The following is a 23,338-nucleotide window of genomic DNA, read 5'->3' as shown; positions in this document are numbered from 1 at the left end:
AAGATGGTCCTTGAAATTTTAGACGTAAGTCATTTTCATCTCTAAAATTTTAAAAATTAATCAAATTAGTCCTTATATAATTTTTTTATTTTTTTATATATTAAATTTAAAATATTTTTTGATAGTACTAATTTTAATATTATTTTTAGACCTTAATAAACAAAATTTTCTTTACATAAAATAATAAAAATAATTAAATTATTATAACGTTATTTTGTCAGTATTTTAAAATTTTACCTTTTCAAATTGTAGTTTTTTATAGTGAAATTTTTTTATTTAAACAAATTTATCAAATTATTGTTGATTATATATTTAAAAATTTAATGATCCCACAAAAGAATTTTTAAATTATTGAGTTCTATCATATAAATTGAACAATAATATAAATTATCATTTTAAAAAATTTAAAAGATTTAAATTTTAAAATAATTACTATATTATTTAGTGAGATTCAAAATATTAAATTTTTAATATATAATCAATAATAATTTGATAAACTCATTTAAAAAAAATTTATTATAAAAAAATTACAATTTGAAAATACAAAAATTTAAAATACAAATATCAAAATAACTTTATAATAATTTAATTATTTTATGTAAAGAGAATTTTGTTTATTAAGATTTAAAAATAAAATTGAAATTAATCGTATAAAAAATATTTTAAATTTAATATTATGAAAAAAATAAAAAAATTATATAAAGACTAATTTGATTAATTTTTAAAATTTTAGGGATAAAAATGGCTTACATTTAGACTTTCAGAAACTATTTTGATTATAAATAACTTTTTTTACATGTCAAGTGAGACGTGGCGTGCTAGGTGTCACTGACCTAACACGTCAACCAATCATCTGGTGACACATGGTACTTAATGTGACACGTCATCATCTAACTAATGGAAGGACCAATTTGACTTACGTTTTATCTTTTAAGGACTAATATGACTAAAAAAATCATTTGAGAACTAATTTGAAGAATGAGTGATCTTTTAAGGACGAATTTGACTATTAATCCAATATATATCACTTTTGAGAATGGTATGTGAACTTGCACTATCCACAATGCAAACATCTTCATTATATGTTCTTGCCATTTTTTTTCAAAGACAAATAATAATAATAAAATGTGTAAAAGTACATGCACATTAACATTCCAGAACATAAACATTAATATTTTATTTAAAATTATTTATATACATCATAATTGAAATTTAAATATATAGAAAATAAAACTTAACAAAAAGTTTTTTACATTATTTATTTACATAAGTACTTAACGAACCCAAATATTAAAATTTTTCATCATTGATCAAATGACCAATATTTCCTTCAAGATCTTTAAAGAAATCAGATACTTCATAATAAGTGGTGTAATTTTCAACATCTTTTGAAACAAAATTTGTCTCCTTTTTTTTGTTATATTTTTTCAAAGATGCTTGATAAAGATCAACTAAGTATCTTGGGGTATGATAGGTACGTGACCAATGGTCCATTCTACCACAACAGAAATATTTATCATTTATTGATTTATTTTGCCAATTATTTCTTTCTTTATTCCATTTCTGGTAAGATCCGTTACTGTGAAAATAAATTTTCCTTCTTTCATAATTTGTCTTGTTACCAAAACATCTCTTTTGGGGTTATGATTTGTTGGATTTGCTTCAGGAAATGGAGCGGTACCAGTTGGGTGCACTTCATGTTTCTTAAAAGTAATTCATTGTTATGTTCAACAATAAAAGGTAAAAAATTAGCTCAGAATATTAAAATTTATTTTTTCGATACTGCTGTTGTAGAAGCACATTCGAGGTATGAAAGGTCGAGAAAGTTTTCTTTAACATGTCATTATTAGTTATCTTTTTTCCATATAATTTGATTCATGAGGTAATTTGGAATATTGTTAAATTGTATTCATTTATGAATTTAAAAATTTTGTAGACGCAAGTGTGTCCACTCATGTCGGGCTTGAAAAAGTATCACTGTCTTTTGCTGATTATACCTTTCTTCAAGGTTCTTCCACAAATCTACAGGATCTTTTAGTGTGAGATATTCATTTTTCAATTATTCGTCAAGATGAAGACGAATGAAGATCATGGCTTTGCCTTTATCTTTTTGGAATGCATTGTTTTCGGTCTTAATAGTATCTCCAAGATCCGATGAATTAAGATGAATTCTGGCATCTAATATCCATGATAAGTAGTTGTTTTCAGATATATCAAGAACATTAAATTCAAGATGAGAGAGGTTTGAAATAATGAAAATTTATTACCAGAATCTTTCTAGATTTTGATCAAAATCTTATTATGACGTGTTGTGGAATAAATAAATAAGGAAGAAAAAATAAATATAAAATAAAAATAAATATAAATAAATGACTTTAGTATTAATATTTGTTAATATTATTATCTCAATATAATAGAGATGATTCATATGTATATATGTAGCAATGTATATATAAAAGAGAGAAAAGTATTTATTGTTGTTGCTTTGTATGTAATGTTATACACATACTACACTCATATTTTTAAATTTGTTTAATACAACTCATTTTGAGAACTTAAGCCACTCATAATAAATGAGCATCCACATATCCATTTTTATCACAACAATATATAGTAATACAAATAGAAAATTTTTTACTAACATGGTACTCATATATTAAATTTGAAAATTATTTATTTTAGTGTTCTCATTGTTAATTTTTAAAATATTATTTATAAATTATACATTATTTGCTTATATTATTTATTTTTAAATTATAATTTATTTTTATTTTTATTTTAGTTATATTTAAAATTTTAAAATTTAAATTTAAATATAAAATAAAATTCGAAACTAAAACAACCTCTAAGACCTATTTTCTCAAAAAAAAAAATAATTAATTTTTAATTTAAAAATTTAAAATTTAAATAAAAGAAAGTTAATTAAAATACATAATTGTAATACAAGTGACGATAAGGAGATCAAGAGATTGTTAAATATTAATATGAGTTAATATTACATTAAATAATGTCCTAACTTAATCACACACTTTGGTTACTTTTGGGAAGGGAGTTCAGTCATAGTGAGAAGAGAGTGAAGAAGTTAATGGTTTGGTTAATTGGTGACGCGAAATAAATGTCAATTAAGAAATTATCAAAGAATTTTTCAATTTAATGTTGCAAAGTATAGTCTTGACCGAGAAAATATCTCAAATTAAAGTTTAAAATAAAGTCACAACTATAAAATTAAATATTGGGAGTAGAATCTCGAGTCGTCTTCTCTAAAAATTGTAACATGATGCATATTATTGGTTAGAAATTTTTGGAGGTTTTTGAGTTGAGTGAAAAAAAAAGTAAAATGACTAAAGATCAAAGCAACACCTGACAAGTAAATTAAAGTAACTAAGACTAACCATCAATAATTAATTAACTATCAAGCATGTAATAGAAGATAACAATAGCATATAACTAAATGCAAGTAATCAAACTAAGAGAACCAAGAGATCAAATTCAACAAGAGATAAGTCAAGCAATCAATATAAGGAATTTTGGCTAGGGAAGAAAACTGGAATTCCTATTCTCATTGTCATCATCAATAATGATGGAAATTATCTATTGCTTCAACTTAGTTATCCTCTAACAAATAAAGGAAAGTCAAATGAATATAATTAACTTGAGTTCACAAGTCCTAGTCAACTCCTAACAGTGAGGTTCAAGCTAACTAGCAATTTCTAATTACCAATACACATTAGAAATTGACAATTTAAGAGTTTCCAATACTCAACCCCAAAGGCAAGAGTAAAAATCTACTCTATAGTCATAATAAGATGCATTTTCACAAACACCTTATGTGCACTAAAAGAAGACATTATAAAATTGAGAAATAAATCCAATTCAAAACTACCCACTAATAATAATTGATAATAACAAACCAAATAACACCAATGAACATGAAAAATTTCAATGCATTAATAAAATCAAAATCCAACAAGATCCAAAATCATGACTCAAAATAATTAAAATTGAAAGAGTGCTAAGTAAAATTAGGGAATAGAACTACAATTAAAGCAACAAGAACTAAAATTAAAAAAGATTTAATCCAAGGATTCAAGTGAAAATAAGCAAAGAACACTACAACCAAGAGAGAAGTGAGAGTTTCTCTCTCTAAAATTCAAAAACTATCCAAAACTAGATAATGGAATATATGTCCTTTTGCTTGCTTCACCGCTAGACTTTAGTCTTCAAACTGTGTCAAAAACAGCTCAGAAATCGCCCCAGCGTGTTTCCACTAATGAGGCACGTGACAGCAGTACGCGGTAATGTGGTTCGCATACGCAGGCGAGGGAAAACTCTGATCACATGTATGCATGAGTCACGCGTACGCGGGCAAGGTAAAAGCTAATTGTGCGTACGCACGCTGTGATGATGCGTATGCACAGATGCTGACAGCCAAGATATTCATTTCTTCATGATTTTATACTCTTGCTTGCTCCTTTTTCCATTTCTTTCAATCTAACTTTGATCTCTAAGACTTGAAATCATATAACAGATGGTGGACGAAATTGTGATTATACTTAAATTGTTGTTCAAAATTGATTTCCAGGTAATGGCCCCAAAAACTTGGTGCTCAATACCATGGTCTAAACATAATTTCACAACTTCGCTCAATTAACTAGCAAGTGTACTTGGTCGTCTAAGTAATAAACCTTACGTGAGTAAGGGTCGATCCCACAGAGATTGTTGATATGAAGCAAGCTATGGTCATCTTGTAAATCTCAGTCAGGCGGATAATAAATGGTGATAGAGTTTTCGAATAATAATAATAAATAAACAGAAAAAAAAGATAGAAATACTTATGTAGATCATCTATGGGAATTTCAGATAGGCGTATGAAGATGCTGTGCTCCTTCTGAATCTCTGCTTTCCTACTGCCTTCATCCAATCCTTCTTACTCCTTTCCATGGCAAGCTGTATGTAGGGCATCACCGTTGTCAATGGCTACATCCCATCCTCTCAGTGAAAAAGGTCCAAATGCTCTGTCACGGCACGGCTAATCATCTATCGGTTCTCGATCATGTTGGAACAGAATCCTTTGATTCTTTTGCGTTTGTCATCACGCCCAACAATCGCGAGTTTGAAGCTCGTTACAGTCATTCAATCCCGGAATCCTACTCGAAATACCACAGACAAGGTTTAGACTTTTCGGGTTCTCATGAATGCCGCCATCAATTCTAGCTTATACCACGAAGACTTTGATCCCATGGAATGGAAGGCTCAGTTGTCAGGCGAGGGCAACCATGTGTCGTGCATCAGGAATCCAAGAGATACACACTCTAGCTTTCACTTGTAGAACGGAAGTGGTTATCAGGCACGCGTTCATAGGGACGGATGATGATGAGTGTCACGGATCATCACATCCATCAGGTTGAAGTATGAGTAGTATCTTAGAACAGAAATAAGATTGAATTTGAATAAAAGATAGTAGTAATTGTATTAAAACTCGAGGTACAGTAGAGCTCCACACCCTTAATCTATGGTGTGTAGAAACTCCACCGTTGAAAATACATAAGTGATGAAGGTTCAGACATGGCCGAATGACCAGCCCCCAAAATGTGATCAATAGTCTCCTAAGATGAATAATGGAATAAAATCAAGACCAAATATGTAATGTGGTCAAAAGTTACCGAATGCAATAGTAAAATGTCCTATTTATACTAGACTAGCTACTAGGGTTTACAGAAGTAAGTAATTGATGCAGAAATCCACTTCCGGGGACCACTTGGTGTGTGCTTGGACTGAGCTTGAGCTTTACACATGCAGAGGCTTCTTTTGGAGTTGAACGCCAAGTTGTAACGTATTTTTGGCATTCAACTCTGGTTCGTGACGTGTTTTTGGCGTTTGACTCCAGAATGCAACATGGAACTGGCGTTGAGCGCCACTGTACATCATCTAATCTCGAATAAAGTATGGACTATTATATATTTCTGGAAAGCTCTGGATGTCTACTTTCCAACACTTTTGAGAGCGCGCCATTTGGAGTTTGTAGCTCCAAAAAATCCATTTCGAGTGCAGGGAGGTCAGAATCCAACAGCATCAGCAGTCCTTTGTCAGCCTTTTATCAGAGTTTTGCTCAGGTCCTTCAATTTCAGACAGAAAATACCTGAAATCAGAGAAAAATACACAAACTCATAGTAAAGTCCAGAAATGTGAATTTAGCATAAAAACTAATGAAAATATCCCTAAAAGTAACTATATCCTATTAAAAACTACCTAAAAACAATGCCAAAAAGCGTATAAATTATCCGCTCATCACAACACCAAACTTAATTTGTTGCTTGTTCCCAAGAAACTGAAAATTAATTAGGATAAAAAGAAGAGAATATACTATAAATCCCAAAATATCAATGAATATTAATTCTAATTAGATGAGCGGGACTTGTAGCTTTTTGCTTCTGAACAGTTTTGGCATCTCACTTTCTCCTTTGAAGTTTAGAATGATTGGCATCTATAGGAACTTAGAATTTCAGATAGTGTTATTGATTCTCCTAGTTAAGTTTGTTGATTCTTGAACACAGCTACTTTTATGAGTCTTGGCCGTGGCCCTAAGCACTTTGTTTTCCAATATTACCACCGGATACATAAATGCCATAGACACATAGCTGGGTGAACCTTTTCAGATTGTGACTCAGCTTTGCTAAAGTCCCCAGTTAGAGGTATCCAGAGCTCTTAAGCACACCCTTTTTTGCTTTGGATCACGACTTTAACCATTCAGTCTCAAGCTTTCACTTGGACCTGCTTGCCACAAACACATGGTTAGGGACAACTTGATTTAGCCGCTTAGGCCTGGATTTTATTTCCTTGGGCCCTCCTATCCATTGATGCTCAAAGCCTTGGATCCTTTTTACCCTTGCCTTTTGGTTTTAAGGGCTATTGGCTTTTTCTGCTTGCTTTTTCTTTTTCTTTCTAATTTTTTTTGCCATTTTTTTCCGCAAGCTTTTGCTTTTTCACTGCTTTTTCTTGCTTCAAGAATCAATTTTCATGATTTTTCAGATTGTCAATAACATTCTCTTTGTTCATCATTCTTTCAAGAGCCAACAATTTTAACATTCATAAACAACAAGATCAAAATTATGCACTGTTCAAACATTCATTCAGAAAACAAAAAGTATTGTCACCACATCAATATAATTAAACTAAATTCAAGGATAATTTCGAAATTCATGTACTTCTTGTTCTTTTAAATTAGGAACATTTTTCATTTAAGAGAGGTGAAGGATTCATGAAATTATTCATAGCCTTAAGACATAGTTACTACATACTAATGATCATGAAGTAGAAACACAAAACATAAACAAACATATAGCATAAAAATCGAAAAACAGAGAATTAAGAACAAGGAAGTTAAGGAATGAGTCCACCTTAGTGGGGGTGGCGCCTTCTTGAAGGACCAATGGTGCTTTTTGAGCTCCTCTATGTCTCTTCCTTGCCTCTGTTGCTTGATCTCCTCTGGTGCTCCTATCCTTAGTTGCTCCCAATAATTGTGTGGAGGAAAAACCAAAAAGCTATGCTTTTACCACACAAAACTTAGAATGTTGCTCGTCATTGAGCAAAAGAAGAAAGAATGGAAGGAGAAGACGATATGGAGGAGAGGGAGAGATATGGATGTTTCGGCCATATGGATGGGATTTGGTGGAGAAAAGATGGATGGATGTGAGTGGTTAAGAGGTGATGGGGAAGAGAGAAGGTGAGTTGAGGTAGGTGGGGATCCTATGGGGTCCACAGATCCTGGGATGATTCTGTGGGGTCCACAGATCCTGAGGTGTCAAGGATTTACATCCCTGTACCAATTAGGCATGTAAAACGCCTTTGCATACAATTCTGGCGTTTAAACGCCGAAGTGATGCTTATTTTGGGCGTTCAACGCCCAATTACAGCATGTTTCTGGTGTTGAACGCCAGTTCTATGCTTGTTTCTAGCGTTTAGCGCCAGCTCTCCTCAGGGTATATTCCTGGCATTCAAATGCCAGGATGCTGCTTGTTTCTGGCATTCAACACCAGATCCATGCTCTGTTCTAGCGTTGAACGCCAGCCAGATGCTCCTTACTGGCGTTTGAATGCCAGTAAGTCCTTCCTCCAGGGTGTGATTTTTCTTCTGCTATTTTTGATTCTGTTTTTAATTTTAGTATTTTTTTCGTGACTCCACATGATCATGAACCTAATAAAACATTAAAGAACAATAAAAGAAAAATAAAATTAGATAAATAAAAATTGGGTTGCCTCCCAATAAGCGCTTCTTTAATGTCAATAGCTTGACAGTGGGCTCTCATGGAGCCACACAGGTACTCAGGTCAATATTGTAGACTCCCAACACCAAACTTAGAATTTGGATGTGGGGATTCAACATCAAACTTAGAGTTTGGTTGAGGCCTCTCAACACCAAACTTAGAGTTTGATTGTGGGGACTTTGTTTGACTCTGTACTGAGAGAAGCTTTTCATGCTTCCTCTCCATGGTTGCAGAAGAAAATCCTTGAGCTTTAAATACAAGGTAGTCCCCATTTAATTAAAGGACTAGTTCTCCTCTGTCAACATCAATCACAGCTCCTGCTGTGGCTAGGAAGGGTCTTCCAAGGATGATGCATTCATCCTCCTCCTTCCTAGTGTCTAAGATTATGAAATCAGCAGGGATGTAAAGGCCTTTAACCTTCACTAACACGTCCTTCTACTAATCTATAAGCTTGTTTTACTGACTTGTCTGCCATTTGTAATGAGAATATGGCAGGTTGTACCTCAATGATCCCCAGCTTCTCCATTACAGAGAGTGGCATAAGATTTATATCTGACCCCAAGTCACACAGAGCTTTTTCAAAGATCATGGTGCCTATGGTACAGGGTATTATGAATTTACCAGGATCTTGTTTCTTTTGAGGTAAAGTTTGCTGAACCCATGAATCTAGTTCACCAATGAGCAAGGGAGGTTCACCGTCCCAAGTTTCATTACCAAACAACTTGGCATTCAGCTTTATGATAGCTCCTAGATATTGAGCAACTTGCTCTCCAGTTACATCTTCATCCTCTTCAGAGGAAGAATAGTCTTCAGAGTTCATGAATGGCAGAAGGAGGTTTAGTGGAATCTCTATGGTCTCTATATGAGCCTCAGATTCCTTTGGGTCCTCAATAGGGAACTCCTTCTTGCTTGAGAGACGTCCCATGAGGTCTTCCTCATTGGGATTCACGTCCTCTCCTTCCTCCCTAGGTTCGGCCATTTTGATTATGTCAATGGCCTTGCACTCTCTTTTTGGATTCTCTTCAGTATTGCTTGGGAGAGTACTAGGAAGAGTTTCAGTCACTTTCTTACTCAGCTGGCCCAGTTGTGCCTCCAAATTTCTGATGGAGAACCTTGTCTCACTCATGAAACTTAAAGTGGCCTTAGACAGATCAGAGACTAAATTTGCTAAGTTAGAGGTACTCTGCTCAGAATTCTCTGTCTGTTGCTGAGAAGATGATGGATAAGGCTTGATATTGCTAAGCCTATTTCTTCCACTATTATTAAAGCCTTGTTAGGGCTTTTATTGATCCTTCCATGAGAAATTTGGATGATTTCTCCATGACGAATTATAGGTATTTTCATAAGGTTCACCCATGTAATTTACCTCTGCCATTGCAGGATTCTCAGGATCATAAGCTTCTACTTCAGAAGATGCCTCTTTAGTACTGTTGGATGCATTTTGCCATCCATTCAGACTTTGAGAAATCATGTTGACTTGTTGAGTCAACATTTTGTTCTGAGCCAATATGGCATTCAGAGCATCAATTTCAAGAACTCCCTTCCTCTGAGGCGTCCCATTATTCACGGAATTCTTCTCAGAAGTGTACATGAACTGGTTATTTGCAACCATGTCAATAAGTTCTTGAGCTTCTGCAGGCGTTTTCTTTAGGTGAATGGATCCACCTGCAGAATGGTCCAGTGACATCTTAGAGAACTCAAATAGACCATAATAGAATATATCTATCATGGTCCATTTTAAAAATATGTCAGAAGGACATCTTTTGGTCATCTGCTTGTATCTTTCCCAAGCTTCATAGAGGAATTCACCATCTTTTTGTTTGAAGGTCTGAACATCCAGTCTAAGCTTGCTCAGCTTTTGAGGAGGAAAGAACTTAGCCAAGATGGCCGTGACCAGCTTATTCCAGGAGTCCAGGCTATCTTTAGGTTGAGAGTCCAACCATGTTCTAGCTCTGTCTCTTACAGCAAAAGGGAAAAGCATGAGCCTGTAGACTTCAGGATCTACTCCATTAGTCTTAACAGTCTCACAAATCTACAAGAACTCAGTCAAGAACTGGTAGGGATCTTCTGATGGAAGTCCATAAAACTTGCAGTTCTGTTGTATTAGAGCAACTAATTGAGGTTTCATCTCAAAATTGTTTGCTCCAATGGCAGGAATTGAGATGCTTCTTCCATCAAACTTAGACGTAGGTGCAGTATAATCATCAAGCATCCTTCTTGCATTATTGTTGTTGGTTTGGCTGCCATCTCCTTTTCTTGTTCGAAAATTTCAGCAAGGCTGTCTCTGGATAGATGTAATTTAGCTTCTCTTAGTTTCCTCTTCAGAGTCCTTTTAGGTTCTGGATCAGCTTCAACAAGAATGCCTTTTTCCTTGTTTCTGCTCATATGAAGGACAAGAGAACAGAAAAAAAGAGGAATCTTCTATGTCACAGTAAAGAGGTTCCTTATTGTTAGTAGAAGAAGAAAGGGAATAAAGAAAGGAGAATCCAAACACAAGGGTGAGGATAGGGGCAGTGATTTGAGATGAAGAGAAGTGTTAGTAAATGAATGAATAAATAGAATAAAATGAGAGAGAAGTTTTCGAAAACAATTTTGAAAAGGAGTTAATGATTTTCAAAAATTAAGATAAGAAATAAAATTAAAATTAAAATTTAAAACAATTAATTGATTAAAAAGAATTTTTGAAAAAGAGGGAGGTATTTTCGAAAATTAGAGAGGGAAGAGTAGTTAGGTGGTTTTGAAAAAGATAAAAAACAAACAAAAAGTCAAATAGTTAGTTGAAAAAGATTTGAAAATTAATTTTGAAAAGATAAGAAGATAAGAAGTTAGAAAAGATATTTTAAAATCAAATTTTTGAAAAAGATAAAATTTTGAAAAAGATATAATATAAAAGATAAGATAAAAAGATATGATTAAAATTAAAATTGATTACTTTACTAACAAGAAACTAAAATATAAGATTCTAGAATTTAAAGATTGAACCTTTCTTAATAGGAAAGTAACAGACTTCAAATTTTTGAATCAATCATATTAATTGTTAGCATAATTTTTGAAAATAAAGATAAAACTAAGAAAAAGATTTTTAAAAAATATTTTAAAGGATTTTCGTAAATTAATAAGAAAAATGAAAAAGATTTGATTTTTTTAAAAAGTTTTAAAAAGATAAGGTTTTTAAAATTTGAAAATTTGACTTGACTTACAAGAAACAACTAATTTTAAAAATTTTTGACTAAGTCAACCCAAATTTTCGAAAATTGGAGAGAAATAAGGAAAAGATATTTTTTTTATTTTTGAATTTTTAATTATGAGAGAGAAAAACATAAAAAATGACTCACAACATGAAAATTATGAATCAAAACACATGATGCATGCAAGAACACTATGAATGTCAAGATGAACACCAAGAACACTTTGAAGATCATGATGAACATCAAGAACATATTTTTGAAAAAAAATTTGATGCAAAGAAAACATGCAAGACACCAAACTTAGAAATCTTTAATGCTTAGACAATATGAATGCAAAAATACACATGAAAAACAACAAAAGATACAAAACAAGAAAACATCAAGATCAAACAAGAAAACTTACCAAGAACAACTTGAAGATCATGAAGAACACTATGAATGCATGAATTTTCAAAAATTGCAAGAACAAGGTGAATATGCAATTGACACCAAACTTATAAATTGACTCAAGACTCAAACAAGAAACAAAAATATTATTATTATTTTTTTATGATTTTATTATTTTTTTGGATTTTTTGAAAAACATATAGGAAAAAGAAAATAAGAAATTCAAATTTTTTAAGAAGAATTCCAGGAATCTTTCAATGTTAGCCTAAAGCTCCAATCCAAGGGTTGGACATGGCTTAATAGCCAGCCAGCTTTAGGATGGCATTACATGCATTGAGGTGATTAGTTGAAGTCTCATTCCAAAAGGATTTGGATTTGGCTTTACAGCCAGCTAGGATTCAACATGCTTCATGAAACTCTAGAATCCATTCTTAAAAATTCTGAAGCCATAGAATAATTTATTTTTAATTAAATTTTTTTTTTCAAAAATAGGGATAAAATTTTTTTTGAAATTTTTTTAAAATAAAACAAAAAGAAAATTACCTAATCTGAGCAACAAGATGAACCGTCAGTTGTCCAAACTTGTACAATCCCCGGCAACGTCGCCAAAAACTTGGTGGACGAAATTGTGATTCATACTTAAATTGTTGTTCGAAATTGATTCCCAGGTAATGGCCCCAAAAACATGGTGCTCAATACCATGGTCTAAACATAATTTCACAACTTCGCTCAACTAACCAGCAAGTGTACTGGATCGTCCAAGTAATAAACCTTACGTGAGTAAGGGTCGATCCCACAGAGATTGTTGGTATGAAGCAAGCTATGGTCATCTTGTAAATCTCAGTCAGGCGGATAATAAATGGGGATAGAGTTTTCGAATAATAATAATAAATAAACAGAAAATAAAGATAGAAATACTTATGTAGATCATCGATGGGAATTTCAGATAGGCGTATGAAGATGTTGTGCTCTTTCTGAATCTCTGCTTTCCTACTGCCTTCATCCAATCCTTCTTACTCCTTTCCATGGAAAGCTGTATGTAGGGCATCACCGTTGTCAATGGCTACTTCCCATCCTCTCAGTGAAAAAGGTCCAAATGCTCTGTCATGGCACGACTAATCATCTGTCGGTTCTCGATCATGTTGGAATAGAATCCCTTGATTCTTTTGTGTTTGTCATCACGCCCAACAATCGCGAGTTTGAAACTCGTCACAGTCATTCAATCCTGGAATCCTACTCGGAATACCACAGACAAGGTTTAGACTTTTCGGATTCTCATGAATGCCGCCATCAATTCTAGCTTATACCACGAAGACTCTGATCTCACAGAATGGAAGGCTTGGTTGTCAGGCGAGGGCAACCATGTGTCTGCATCAGGAATACAAGAGATACACACTCTAACTTTCGGTTGTAGAACGGAAGTGGTTGTCAGGCACGCGTTCATAGGGACGGATGATGATGAGTGTCACGGATCATCACATCCATCAGGTTGAAGTACGAGTAGTATCTTAGAACAGAAATAAGATTGAATTTGAATAAAAGATAGTAGTAATTGCATTAAAACTCGAGGTATAGCAGAGCTCCACACCCTTAATCTATGGTGTGTAGAAACTCCACCGTTGAAAATACATAAGTGATGAAGGTTCAGGCATGGCCGAATGGCCAGCCCCCAAAACGTGATCAATAGTCTCCTAAGATGAATAATGGAATAAAACCGAGACCAAAGATGTAACGTGGTCAAAAGACACCGAATACAATAGTAAAATGTCCTATTTATACTAGACTAGCTACTAGGGTTTACAGAAGTAAGTAATTGATGTAGAAATCCACTTCCGGGGCCCACTTGGTGTGTGCTTGGGCTGAGTTTGAGCTTTAAACGTGCAGAGGCTTCTTTTGGAGTTGAACGCCAAGTTGTAACGTGTTTTTGGCGTTCAACTCTGGTTCGTGACGTGTTTCTGGCGTTTGACTCCAGAATGCAACATGGAACTGGCGTTGAGCGCCAGTTTATGTCATCTAATCTCGAATAAAGTATGAACTATTATATATTGCTGGAAAGCTCTGAATGTCTACTTTTCAACGCCTTTGAGAGCGCGCCATTTGGAGTTCTGTAGCTCCAAAAAATCTATTTCGAGGGCAGGGAGGTCAGAATCCAACAGCATCAGCAGTCCTTTGTCAGCCTTTTATCAGAGTTTTGCTCAGGTCCCTCAATTTCAGCCAAAAATACCTGAAATCACAGAAAAACACACAAACTCATAGTAAAATCCAGAAATGTGAATTTAGCATAAAAACTAATGAAAACATCCTTAAAAGTAACTATATCCTATTAAAAACTACCTAAAAATAATGCCAAAAAGCATATAAATTATCCGCTGATCAACAGACATATCAAGGCATCAAATAGAATTTAAGAGAATTAAAATTAGCATTTTTGGAGCCTAAAATGCATGTTTTTTTAATTAAGTGTGATTTAAAAAGAAATCACAAATGCTATTTCAGTAAATAAATATGAAATTATTTAATAAAATTCATTCATTTCAAACAAAAATATATCATCAAATATGAATTTATCAATTGATCCTAGAGAGAGTGGTTCAGTTGAGAACAGAGAGAAAAAATGATTAAAATGTGTGATCATGAATTAACTCTATAGATTGATATATCTAAGTGTCTCTTTACTTAATTCTCATGTGATGAATAAAAGATGTCGTGATTAATCAAGACAAGTAGCCAAACTTGTGGTGGAGATTAATTCATAAGAAAATAATTAACCACAGTGGTAATGTTTAATTTTCGGTTCTCGCCGTCGAAATCTAAAACAAAGAAAATTTCACTAACATGGCGAGTAATATCATCGCATAACTTTTCGGCTCTAAAACATATCTAACATTTACATATACAATCTCGTGCATTATATCATGATGAATTGCACCTTAGAAATTTTCATAATTCTTATTGCAGAATTCCTGAAATCATGGCACAAAAAATACGTTCTTACAATTTGAGAATCGCTTGGCGGCCTCACTTTATTATTTTAAATTTTACGGTAAAAATATTAGCAAATACTAACTAATTAAAATTAATTTCTTGTATTTATTCTCTTAAAATACAAACACTCCTTGTATAAATAAGAGTAAATTATTATTTTTACCTACGAAAGTTTAAAATATTGACAAATTTACCCATAAAAAAAAATTTAATTTTCTACCCATAAAAGACGGTCTTTTACTGACAAAATTACTCGAATCTTAAAACATCATTTAAAATTTTTAAATTCTTAACCTTAAATTTAAATTTTACTCCCCAACACTAACACTAACACCACTACCACCACCACCCCAATCCGAAACCTTACCAACTACAACCATCATCATTGTCATCACCACCACCATGCCACCATTATCGCCACCTCATTCTCTTTACCACAACCATCAAACTATTTCATCTTCTACCAATCACTGCCAACAAGCCTATTTTTTTTTCATCTAGGAATAAATTACAAATCTCTTTTACTTCATTTGGATGAAAATTACAAACTTCCTCTTCAACAACTTTGTGAATGCTCTGATGCTGCAGCTTACCTAATTTTTCCTACCACGACAACAACCGTTACTGAAATCTCATCATGAAGAAAAAAACGACGAAATAGAAATAGTGAAAGAGAGAAATATATTAAGGTAGAGCGATGAGATGAGGGCAACGACTGAGAGAACCACAGACATCACTGCAACTATTAAAAGATTCGAAAAAGAGAAAGACCAAACAAGAAAAGAGGGAGAGAAAGAAAGAAGGCGCGATTGTGAGGAGTAAGAATGGAGATGACAGAGAGAGCACTACTATTGTTACTGAGACAGAGACAGAAAATGCTATGCAGTAAAAAAGAGAAAATAGAAGGGAGGAGCTATTGTTGGAAGTGAGATGAGCCACCGTCATGCCACCATTTGAATGTTGCTGCTTTTATTTTTTTTTCTTTTCTCTTTGCTTTGGTTTTTCAAACTGCGGTTTAGAAAAGTTGAGTTTTGAAATCTGGAGATAATACAACCAAGGAGGATTTTGAGGAGTTAAATTTTTGGTAATGGTGATGATGGATTTAGAGAGAGAGAAATGTTAGTTCTAAAAATTTTGAAACTGTGTAAGTATGAGTTATTGGGGGTGATGGAAGTGTAGTGGTGACGGCGACTGCAGTAATGGCGGCAGCGGCGGCGATGACAATGATGGTAGTTAGGAATGAGATTTGAATGATAATAAATTTCGGTAGTGATGATAAAGAATTGGAAATTTGGGAGGTGGTGTGGTGAAGGATTAGAGGTTGGTTGGGATAGGTAAGGAGGGCAGTTTAAGAATTCTAAATAATTTTTTAAGATTTAGATAGTTCAGCAAAAGTTCATTTTTTATGGATATAAAGTCAATTTTGTTTATTTGTAGATAAATTTTTTAATATTTTGTTTTCTCTATAAATAATCTCAAACTCAACGTGGTTTGGACCAAAATTCAAACTTTGACTTAGAGAAGAAAATAAATAGGTCACAGACTTTTTAATTTGAAGATACATAAATTGCCAACTAATTGAAAATACAAAAACGTCATTTATTTTTAAAATAGAAGACATTTAAGTTCATCTGTCCAAAATATATAAAGACAAATAGGTCCCTCAAATAGATTTAGATATCTCGTTTTTTAAAAAGTGAAAGACGTTTTTGCATTTTTAATTAGGCAATGACTTGTTTGTCTTCAAGATAAAGAGTCAATTTAAATTGACTTTTGAAAAAAAGTACTTAATTTTTTTATTTTTTAGAAAAGATCTTTTTTTAACAGACAAAAATTATTTTATATTTGGATAGGTTTTTCAAAAAGAATTTTTAAGTATTAAAATCGTCTTTTGCTTCTGTTTTTTTTTTTTAAAGCAAGGTATTGTTAGCTTTTAGAAAAAGCAAATAATTTGCTTTTTTAAATAAAAAAAAAACTTTTTTTAAAAGATGTATCTAAATAGGTTTTAAATTGTAGGGGTCAACGCAGATCGAATATGGCGAAAATCTCGATCCGATCGACACTAAAATCATAGGATGAATTGGATCGAATCCAATATAATATTCGCAATTTTTAAGCTTAGATCCGATCTTGATCAGCAGATCCGATCTGATTTGTGGATGTCGATCGGATCTCTCGTTTTTTCACTCTTTTAAACATGTTTATTCTTAAAATGTTATTAACATACTTTTTTTAAATAATAAAAATAAAATAATATAATATATAATAATTATTAGTTGAAATAAAATATAAAAAAATTTACTTATTTATTTATTTAAATTTGTGAATCTACCGATATGTGAAACGGATATGTAGATACCTACATAAAATTCGCAATCCGATCCTATTAGTGTGCTGATCGGATCCGATCCAATCCTATATAGCTTTGAGGATCGGATTGATATTCACAATTTTTGGATCGGTATTCGATCTATACTATTTTTTAGAAAAAATTCTACTCTCCTCTCCTGAGAGAGATGCTAAAATAACACTCCCCTTTCCTCTGTTTATAAATATACATTCACCTCTCTTATAACTTTTAAAAAAACCTCTTTTTTAATCCATTTAAATTTTTTTGTGTTAAATAATGTTAACTTTATCCACTTTTCAAGAAAAAATAAATTATTCTTTACAAAAATACCCTTTAGCAAAAATTTTATTTGTTTGTCATTAAATTTTACTTACCAAAATACCTTTAATAAATTATTTTTGTATTAATTAAAATATATTTTTACCAAAATATTTTTTTTAAAAAATTAATAATTAAATTATTTTTTTCTAAGATATCTTTCAATAATTTTTTAATTATTAAATTGTGATTTTACCAAAAATTTTGTTAACAATTATTTTTATATTTTATTATTAAATCCATTTTAATTTTTTTTGGTTAACTAACATCAACTATATTCATTTTTTAAGAAAAAATATATTATTTTTTAACAAAAATACTCTTAACGAAAATGTTGGTAAAATCATAGTTTAATAATTAAAAAATTATTGAAGAGTATCTTAGTAAAAAATAATTTAAATTATTAAATTTTAAAAAAATATTTTAGTAAAAATATAATTTAATCAATAAAAAATAATTTATTAAAGAATATTTTAATAAGTAAAATTTAATGACAAAAAATTAAAATTTTTGTTAAAAAATATTTTTGTAATAAATAATTTATTTTTGTTTAAAAAATAGATAAAATTAATATTAATTAATAAAAAAATTAAAAATAAATTAAAAATAAAATTTTTAAAAATTATAGAAAAATTATATATTTTACAAATAAAAAAAGAAAGTATTATTTTAATATTTGTGAGGAGGAAAAGGTAAAATTTTCTATATAAAAAAAGGGTACTTTTTTAGCTAAAAAAACCGATTCTAACTAGCACACAAAAATAGGAACACATTTATTTATTAATATTTATAGGAAAATAAAAAGTCAAAAACAGATGATTGAGAAGAAAAAAATTTGGAAAAAGGAAAAAGAAGTTGTTGTTGTTCATATTGCTGCGCTGTTCTGAGTTTGGCAATTGGCGCCGTGAGAGACAGCAACAGCTCGTGCCCGGTCTGAAACTGAGGTGGCACCTTACCTCTCTTTGTTTACTGCCTCAGATTCAGATCCACCGTTTCAACCAGGTACCCTCATTAAGCTTCAATCCTCATAATCATGGTTAATTAATAATATTAAATATACCTTTAATTTAGTTTAATTTAGGTTTATTTTTCTTTTGCGCTACATGGTTCTGTATTCAGATTCATATGATTCTGCTTTTCGCAGTGTGCATGGCTTAGGGAAAATATATAAGTTCATGAATCAGCTTCTGAGAAATATTTCTTAAGCTTAGAGGAACTTGTTTCAATTTTTAGCGAATTTTTCTTTTCCCTTCCCTTCCCGTGTAGTAGATTTATAGGTATCAAACTATCAATTATATTATAATTATATATCATAATGCCTGTTTTGGAATTGGATCATGATAGCATGTGATATATCATATAAGTAGCCAAGTTAATGTATGACAGAATTGTTAGTATATAGCGATATGGTGTTAGAGATGAACTTGTCGATAATATAACAAGCAATGGTGAAACTTGTTAGTGTTACATAATGTAATCTTGCTAGTACATAGTACTTGAATTTTCACCCTGTTGTAGTTTTTGATGGTTACATGGTTATTGTTTGAATCTTTGTGCAGATTATCTGCGAACTGGATTGCACTTAATAAGTTGGATATTATTCTTTCTCATATTGAAGTCTCTCTTTTTATTTTTTACCCCCCAAAATAGTTCAGTTTTGAGATTGGGAAATTTGAAGACTTTGCTTGAAATAAGTGTAGGATTTTGGCTGGGTCGAGCTCTAGAGTGTCTTTGTGTCATTTAGGATTACAGAGATGTATGAAATGGCATGCTTAGCTTTTATGATCTGTGGCATTTGTTTGGATATTTGAATGGTTCGGTTCTGATATCTTGTATAATGAGATGAAAAGGGCCCTCCGGCAATCTGCTTTTATCCTGATGAGGGAGTTATCATGGCGTTTCTTTGGCCACAAAATCGACTGGCGAAGATTGTTTCTTCTGGCGGCTGTTTTGACTGTATCTAGTATTTTGTTTCAGATTCTTGTACATAGGTATTTACTAAATGACCAGTCTCCTTATGAAAATGATTCATCACACCCATCCTTGAATAGCAGCACCACCAAAGAGGCAATACTTCAGCAGGTTCGCCTCAGCCTTCCTTACTCTGTTATTTTACTTAATTCGTCAAATGAAGTAGTCCAATCAGTCTCATTTGAGTCAGAGAGAGCAGAAACCCGCCTGAATAGTTCAATCTCTAGGAGTAAAAGGGAGGAAAAGCTTGCTGATGCAACAAAACATACAAGATTTTCACCACCTCTTGGTGTTCCTTCTTATAAGCAGGTAGAAATTGGTGAGATCTTGAACCTACCACCTTTTCTATAAAGAAACCAATAATTTGATTCATATATATTTCTCAGAGACACATACAGTTGTTGCCACCTCATGAGGCCCTTGTGTATGCAAAGAAAGAGATTGATAATGCCCCTTTGGTTAATGAAGATCCTGATCTCTATGCTTCTTTATTTAGGAACATTTCTGTTTTCAAAAGGTACCTTGAATTTATTTGTTTTTATTTTTGGGTGCATACGTATTCATCTTGCAAGAAGGATTGGTTTTTTGTTAATACTTATTAATATTCATGATACTGAATTGAAGCATTTTATTTTATACTTTCCTTTAGGAGTAAAACTGTGAAAGAGTTTACATTTGTTGGTCACATGCATAAACGTGTCAAGTTTTGCATAATAAGCTTCTATCACTGCACATTGATTTCCTTATGTCAAACCTTTTGAGAATATATTCCACTTGTGACCAATCCCCCTGTTTTATGTTGTGTAAGCCTCTTTATTTGTGCTCTTTAAAACTCCTTAACATTCAATCAAACCAAGAAAACAAAGTATAGATTCATCAAAGAATCTGAAGAATAAAGAACCAGTGCTTCCATTATCACTTGGTCTACTACCTTTCCAAAGAACCACTCTGCCTAAATTTAGACTTACAGTTCTAAATAAAATGAAAAGATATCATTCAGAAAAAAAAAGGAAGTTTAATATTTTATGTCAGTCACATTATTGACTGTGGTCAACCTGTTTATCCATTAAACATTCAAATTTGACTATCTGGAATTTAAATATATCTTTTAATGCAGCTGTAATTTGTTGGACCCAGTTACTCCATTGTTTTTCTATAGTCATCCTCACTAAGCTTTCCAGTTTTTAAGAATGAATATTGGCATTTGAATGATGTGATCTAGGTCTTTACTTCTATTTTATTGTACGAAACATCATCATAACATGATAGAGTTTCAAGATTTTTTGAGCTATCTGTGTATTTCATTAAACTCTGATGCCATCATGCACATTCAGCTACATTGTTTTAGTACCCCATAAATAAGCTTTTCATCTTCCCCAATGCTTTTAGGTCATAATTACCAATTCGGAACATTTCTCAGTATGAATATGATGCAAAACTTTGTTATTGGTTGCTGTTTATGTTTTTGGATTATGCTGTACCTTGGATATATGAAGAGAATTGTCTGTTATGTTAAAAACCATCTCGAATCAGTATTGTGCCTCAATTTTAGGAGCTATGAACTGATGGAAACGATACTCAAAGTTTATATATATCGGGATGGAGCAAGGCCCATTTTTCATACACCTTTCCTTAAGGGAATCTATGCTTCTGAAGGATGGTTTATGAAGTTAATGGAGGGAAATAAGCAATTTGTCAGCAAGGATCCTGAGAAGGCTCACTTATTTTATCTTCCATACAGTGCACGCCAAATGGAATTAGCACTCTATGTGCCTGGGTCACATAACTTGAAACCATTATCGCTCTTTCTTAGGGACTATGTGAACAAGATTGCTGCAAAGTATCCTTTCTGGAACCGCACACTTGGGTCGGACCATTTTCTTGTTGCTTGCCATGATTGGGTATGGACCATGTATCTTGTTTCTGTAGAATTAGTTGATTCTGATAATGTGTCAAGTGTGAGCTCTTCATATGAAGTTTGATTTTTTTGGTGGAGGCAACTGAGTGGTTTTATACACCTAAGAATTTGATTTTCCTAAGATTGACACTACTTAGTGAGTATCACAACTTTTTAAATGATATTTTTTTCTGCATCTGCATGTTTTAGATCTATTATATGAAAGAATAAAAATAATTGTTTTAGCATAAATAGTATGGAAATGTTATGAGAGATTAGCAAAGTATACAGTGTCCTTTTTTAATTTGCACCTCAAAAGTATGAACAATTGCATGTATGCATAGAATTCATCATCATTTTCTCATCTTTGTAGGGTCCTTACACAGTGACTGGCCATGAGGAATTAGCCAGAAACACCATCAAAGCTTTATGTAATGCTGATCCGTCCGAAGGAGTGTTTGTAGCAGGAAGAGACGTTTCACTACCGGAAACCACCATAAGGGCACCAAGAAGACCTCTTAGACATCTTGGGGGAAATAGAGTATCGCTACGTCCCATCCTTGCCTTCTTTGCTGGAAGCATGCACGGTAGAGTGCGTCCCACGCTTCTCAAGTATTGGGGTGGTGGAAATGACGCAGACATGAAAATCTACAAGCGTTTACCTCTGAAAGTTTCCCAACGGATGACATATATCCAACACATGAAATCGAGTAAATATTGTATATGTCCGATGGGGTTTGAAGTCAACAGCCCTAGAATCGTCGAAGCCATATATTACGAGTGTGTTCCTGTGATCATAGCAGATAACTTTGTTCTTCCTTTTAGTGAAGTTCTGGACTGGAGTGCTTTTTCCTTGGTCGTGGCTGAGAAAGATATTCCTAAGCTGAAGGAAATTCTATTATCCATTCCTATGAGAAAATATATTACAATGCAAAATAATGTGAAGATGGTACAGAAGCATTTCCTTTGGAACGCAAGGCCGATAAGATATGACTTGTTTCACATGATCTTGCATTCAATATGGTACAACAAGCTGAACCAGATTCAAAGTCCACAGATGTAAAAATCGTTTTTGGTATCTATTTATATTGAATTTGAATGCCTGAGTTCTGTTTCGGTGAGATACTGGATGGAATGAAAAGTATTCTTGATGGATTGGCATCATGCATAAGAATTTTGATTGTTATTATCTGGAGATGATGTCTGGAGAATGGTTATCATCTTTGGAATGAGTTGTGGCCTTTATTTCCAAGCCCATTAACCGTGAACTATATTGTTTATTTTGTACAAAAACTATAGAGGGAGAATTTTTTTGTTTTATTTCCTAGTTACTTTTTCTTGATTTAGATTTCAATGTATAATATTAGTTCTTAATTTCTTATAAACGAAACACAAAAGGAGGAAAGGAGGGGTTGAAATGGATATTGTTTTCTACAGATTCGAATCTATTTGTCGTCTTCCCTATTTACACCCATTGTCACACTACTCGAATCAGCAAAAATTGATAGGAAATCTTATTTTAATGGCAAATTGAACGAAGGATTTTTTTGTTGCCATCTTAAAAGGTCACTGAATCATTCTAGCAGCCTCATGGGACGAAATGCAGTTAAGTTTACAACCACAAAACTTGCCTATTAACATTTTATGTGGAAATAGAATGGACGTGGAAGGAAAAGGTTTGGAAAAATGAGTTGAAAGATTGGGAATGATATAAAGTTAGAGTTTGAGAGTTGTTAGATTAGGTTAGAGTGGGTAATTTAGGAATTTTTGATAGTATTTTAGAGCGTGTAGTTTTATCTACCAAAACTTATCTTTCATAGCTACAAGCCTACAAGTTAGTCTTAATGTTTCTATTATTCTTCATTTTTAAAATAATCTCTTCAGCAATGGTGATCAAGTAGATAAGGATCATTACCAGAAATATAATGTCACAAGAAAAAAAGTAATTAGATAAAAAAATTGTGAAAAATAATATTGCA

At 32.5% G+C, this 23,338-nt stretch overlaps 1 protein-coding gene and 1 non-coding gene across 2 annotated transcripts; both read left to right on the top strand.

Moving 5' to 3' along the window:
* Positions 1-10,008: 10,008 nt before the first annotated feature.
* On the top strand, positions 10,009-10,112 carry LOC127742933 (small nucleolar RNA R71). The gene has a single exon (XR_008004284.1). It is a non-coding gene; the product is annotated as a small nucleolar RNA R71 (small nucleolar RNA).
* Positions 10,113-18,310: 8,198 nt separating this feature from the next.
* LOC107486160 (probable glycosyltransferase At5g25310) lies at positions 18,311-22,679 on the top strand. Its single transcript, XM_016106718.3, has 5 exons — positions 18,311-18,493; positions 19,051-19,771; positions 19,849-19,979; positions 21,015-21,363; positions 21,733-22,679. Exons 2-5 carry the CDS (start codon positions 19,334-19,336, stop codon positions 22,420-22,422), a joined length of 1,608 nt encoding a protein of 535 aa, XP_015962204.1. The 5' UTR covers positions 18,311-18,493; positions 19,051-19,333; the 3' UTR covers positions 22,423-22,679.
* Positions 22,680-23,338: the final 659 nt, after the last annotated feature.

This window comes from Arachis duranensis, chromosome 1, assembly GCF_000817695.3.
Source record: "Arachis duranensis cultivar V14167 chromosome 1, aradu.V14167.gnm2.J7QH, whole genome shotgun sequence".
NCBI classification, from domain to species: domain Eukaryota; kingdom Viridiplantae; phylum Streptophyta; class Magnoliopsida; order Fabales; family Fabaceae; genus Arachis; species Arachis duranensis.
The sequence above is the reverse complement of the archived record's forward strand: the minus strand, read 5'-3'. Positions and strand labels throughout refer to the sequence as shown.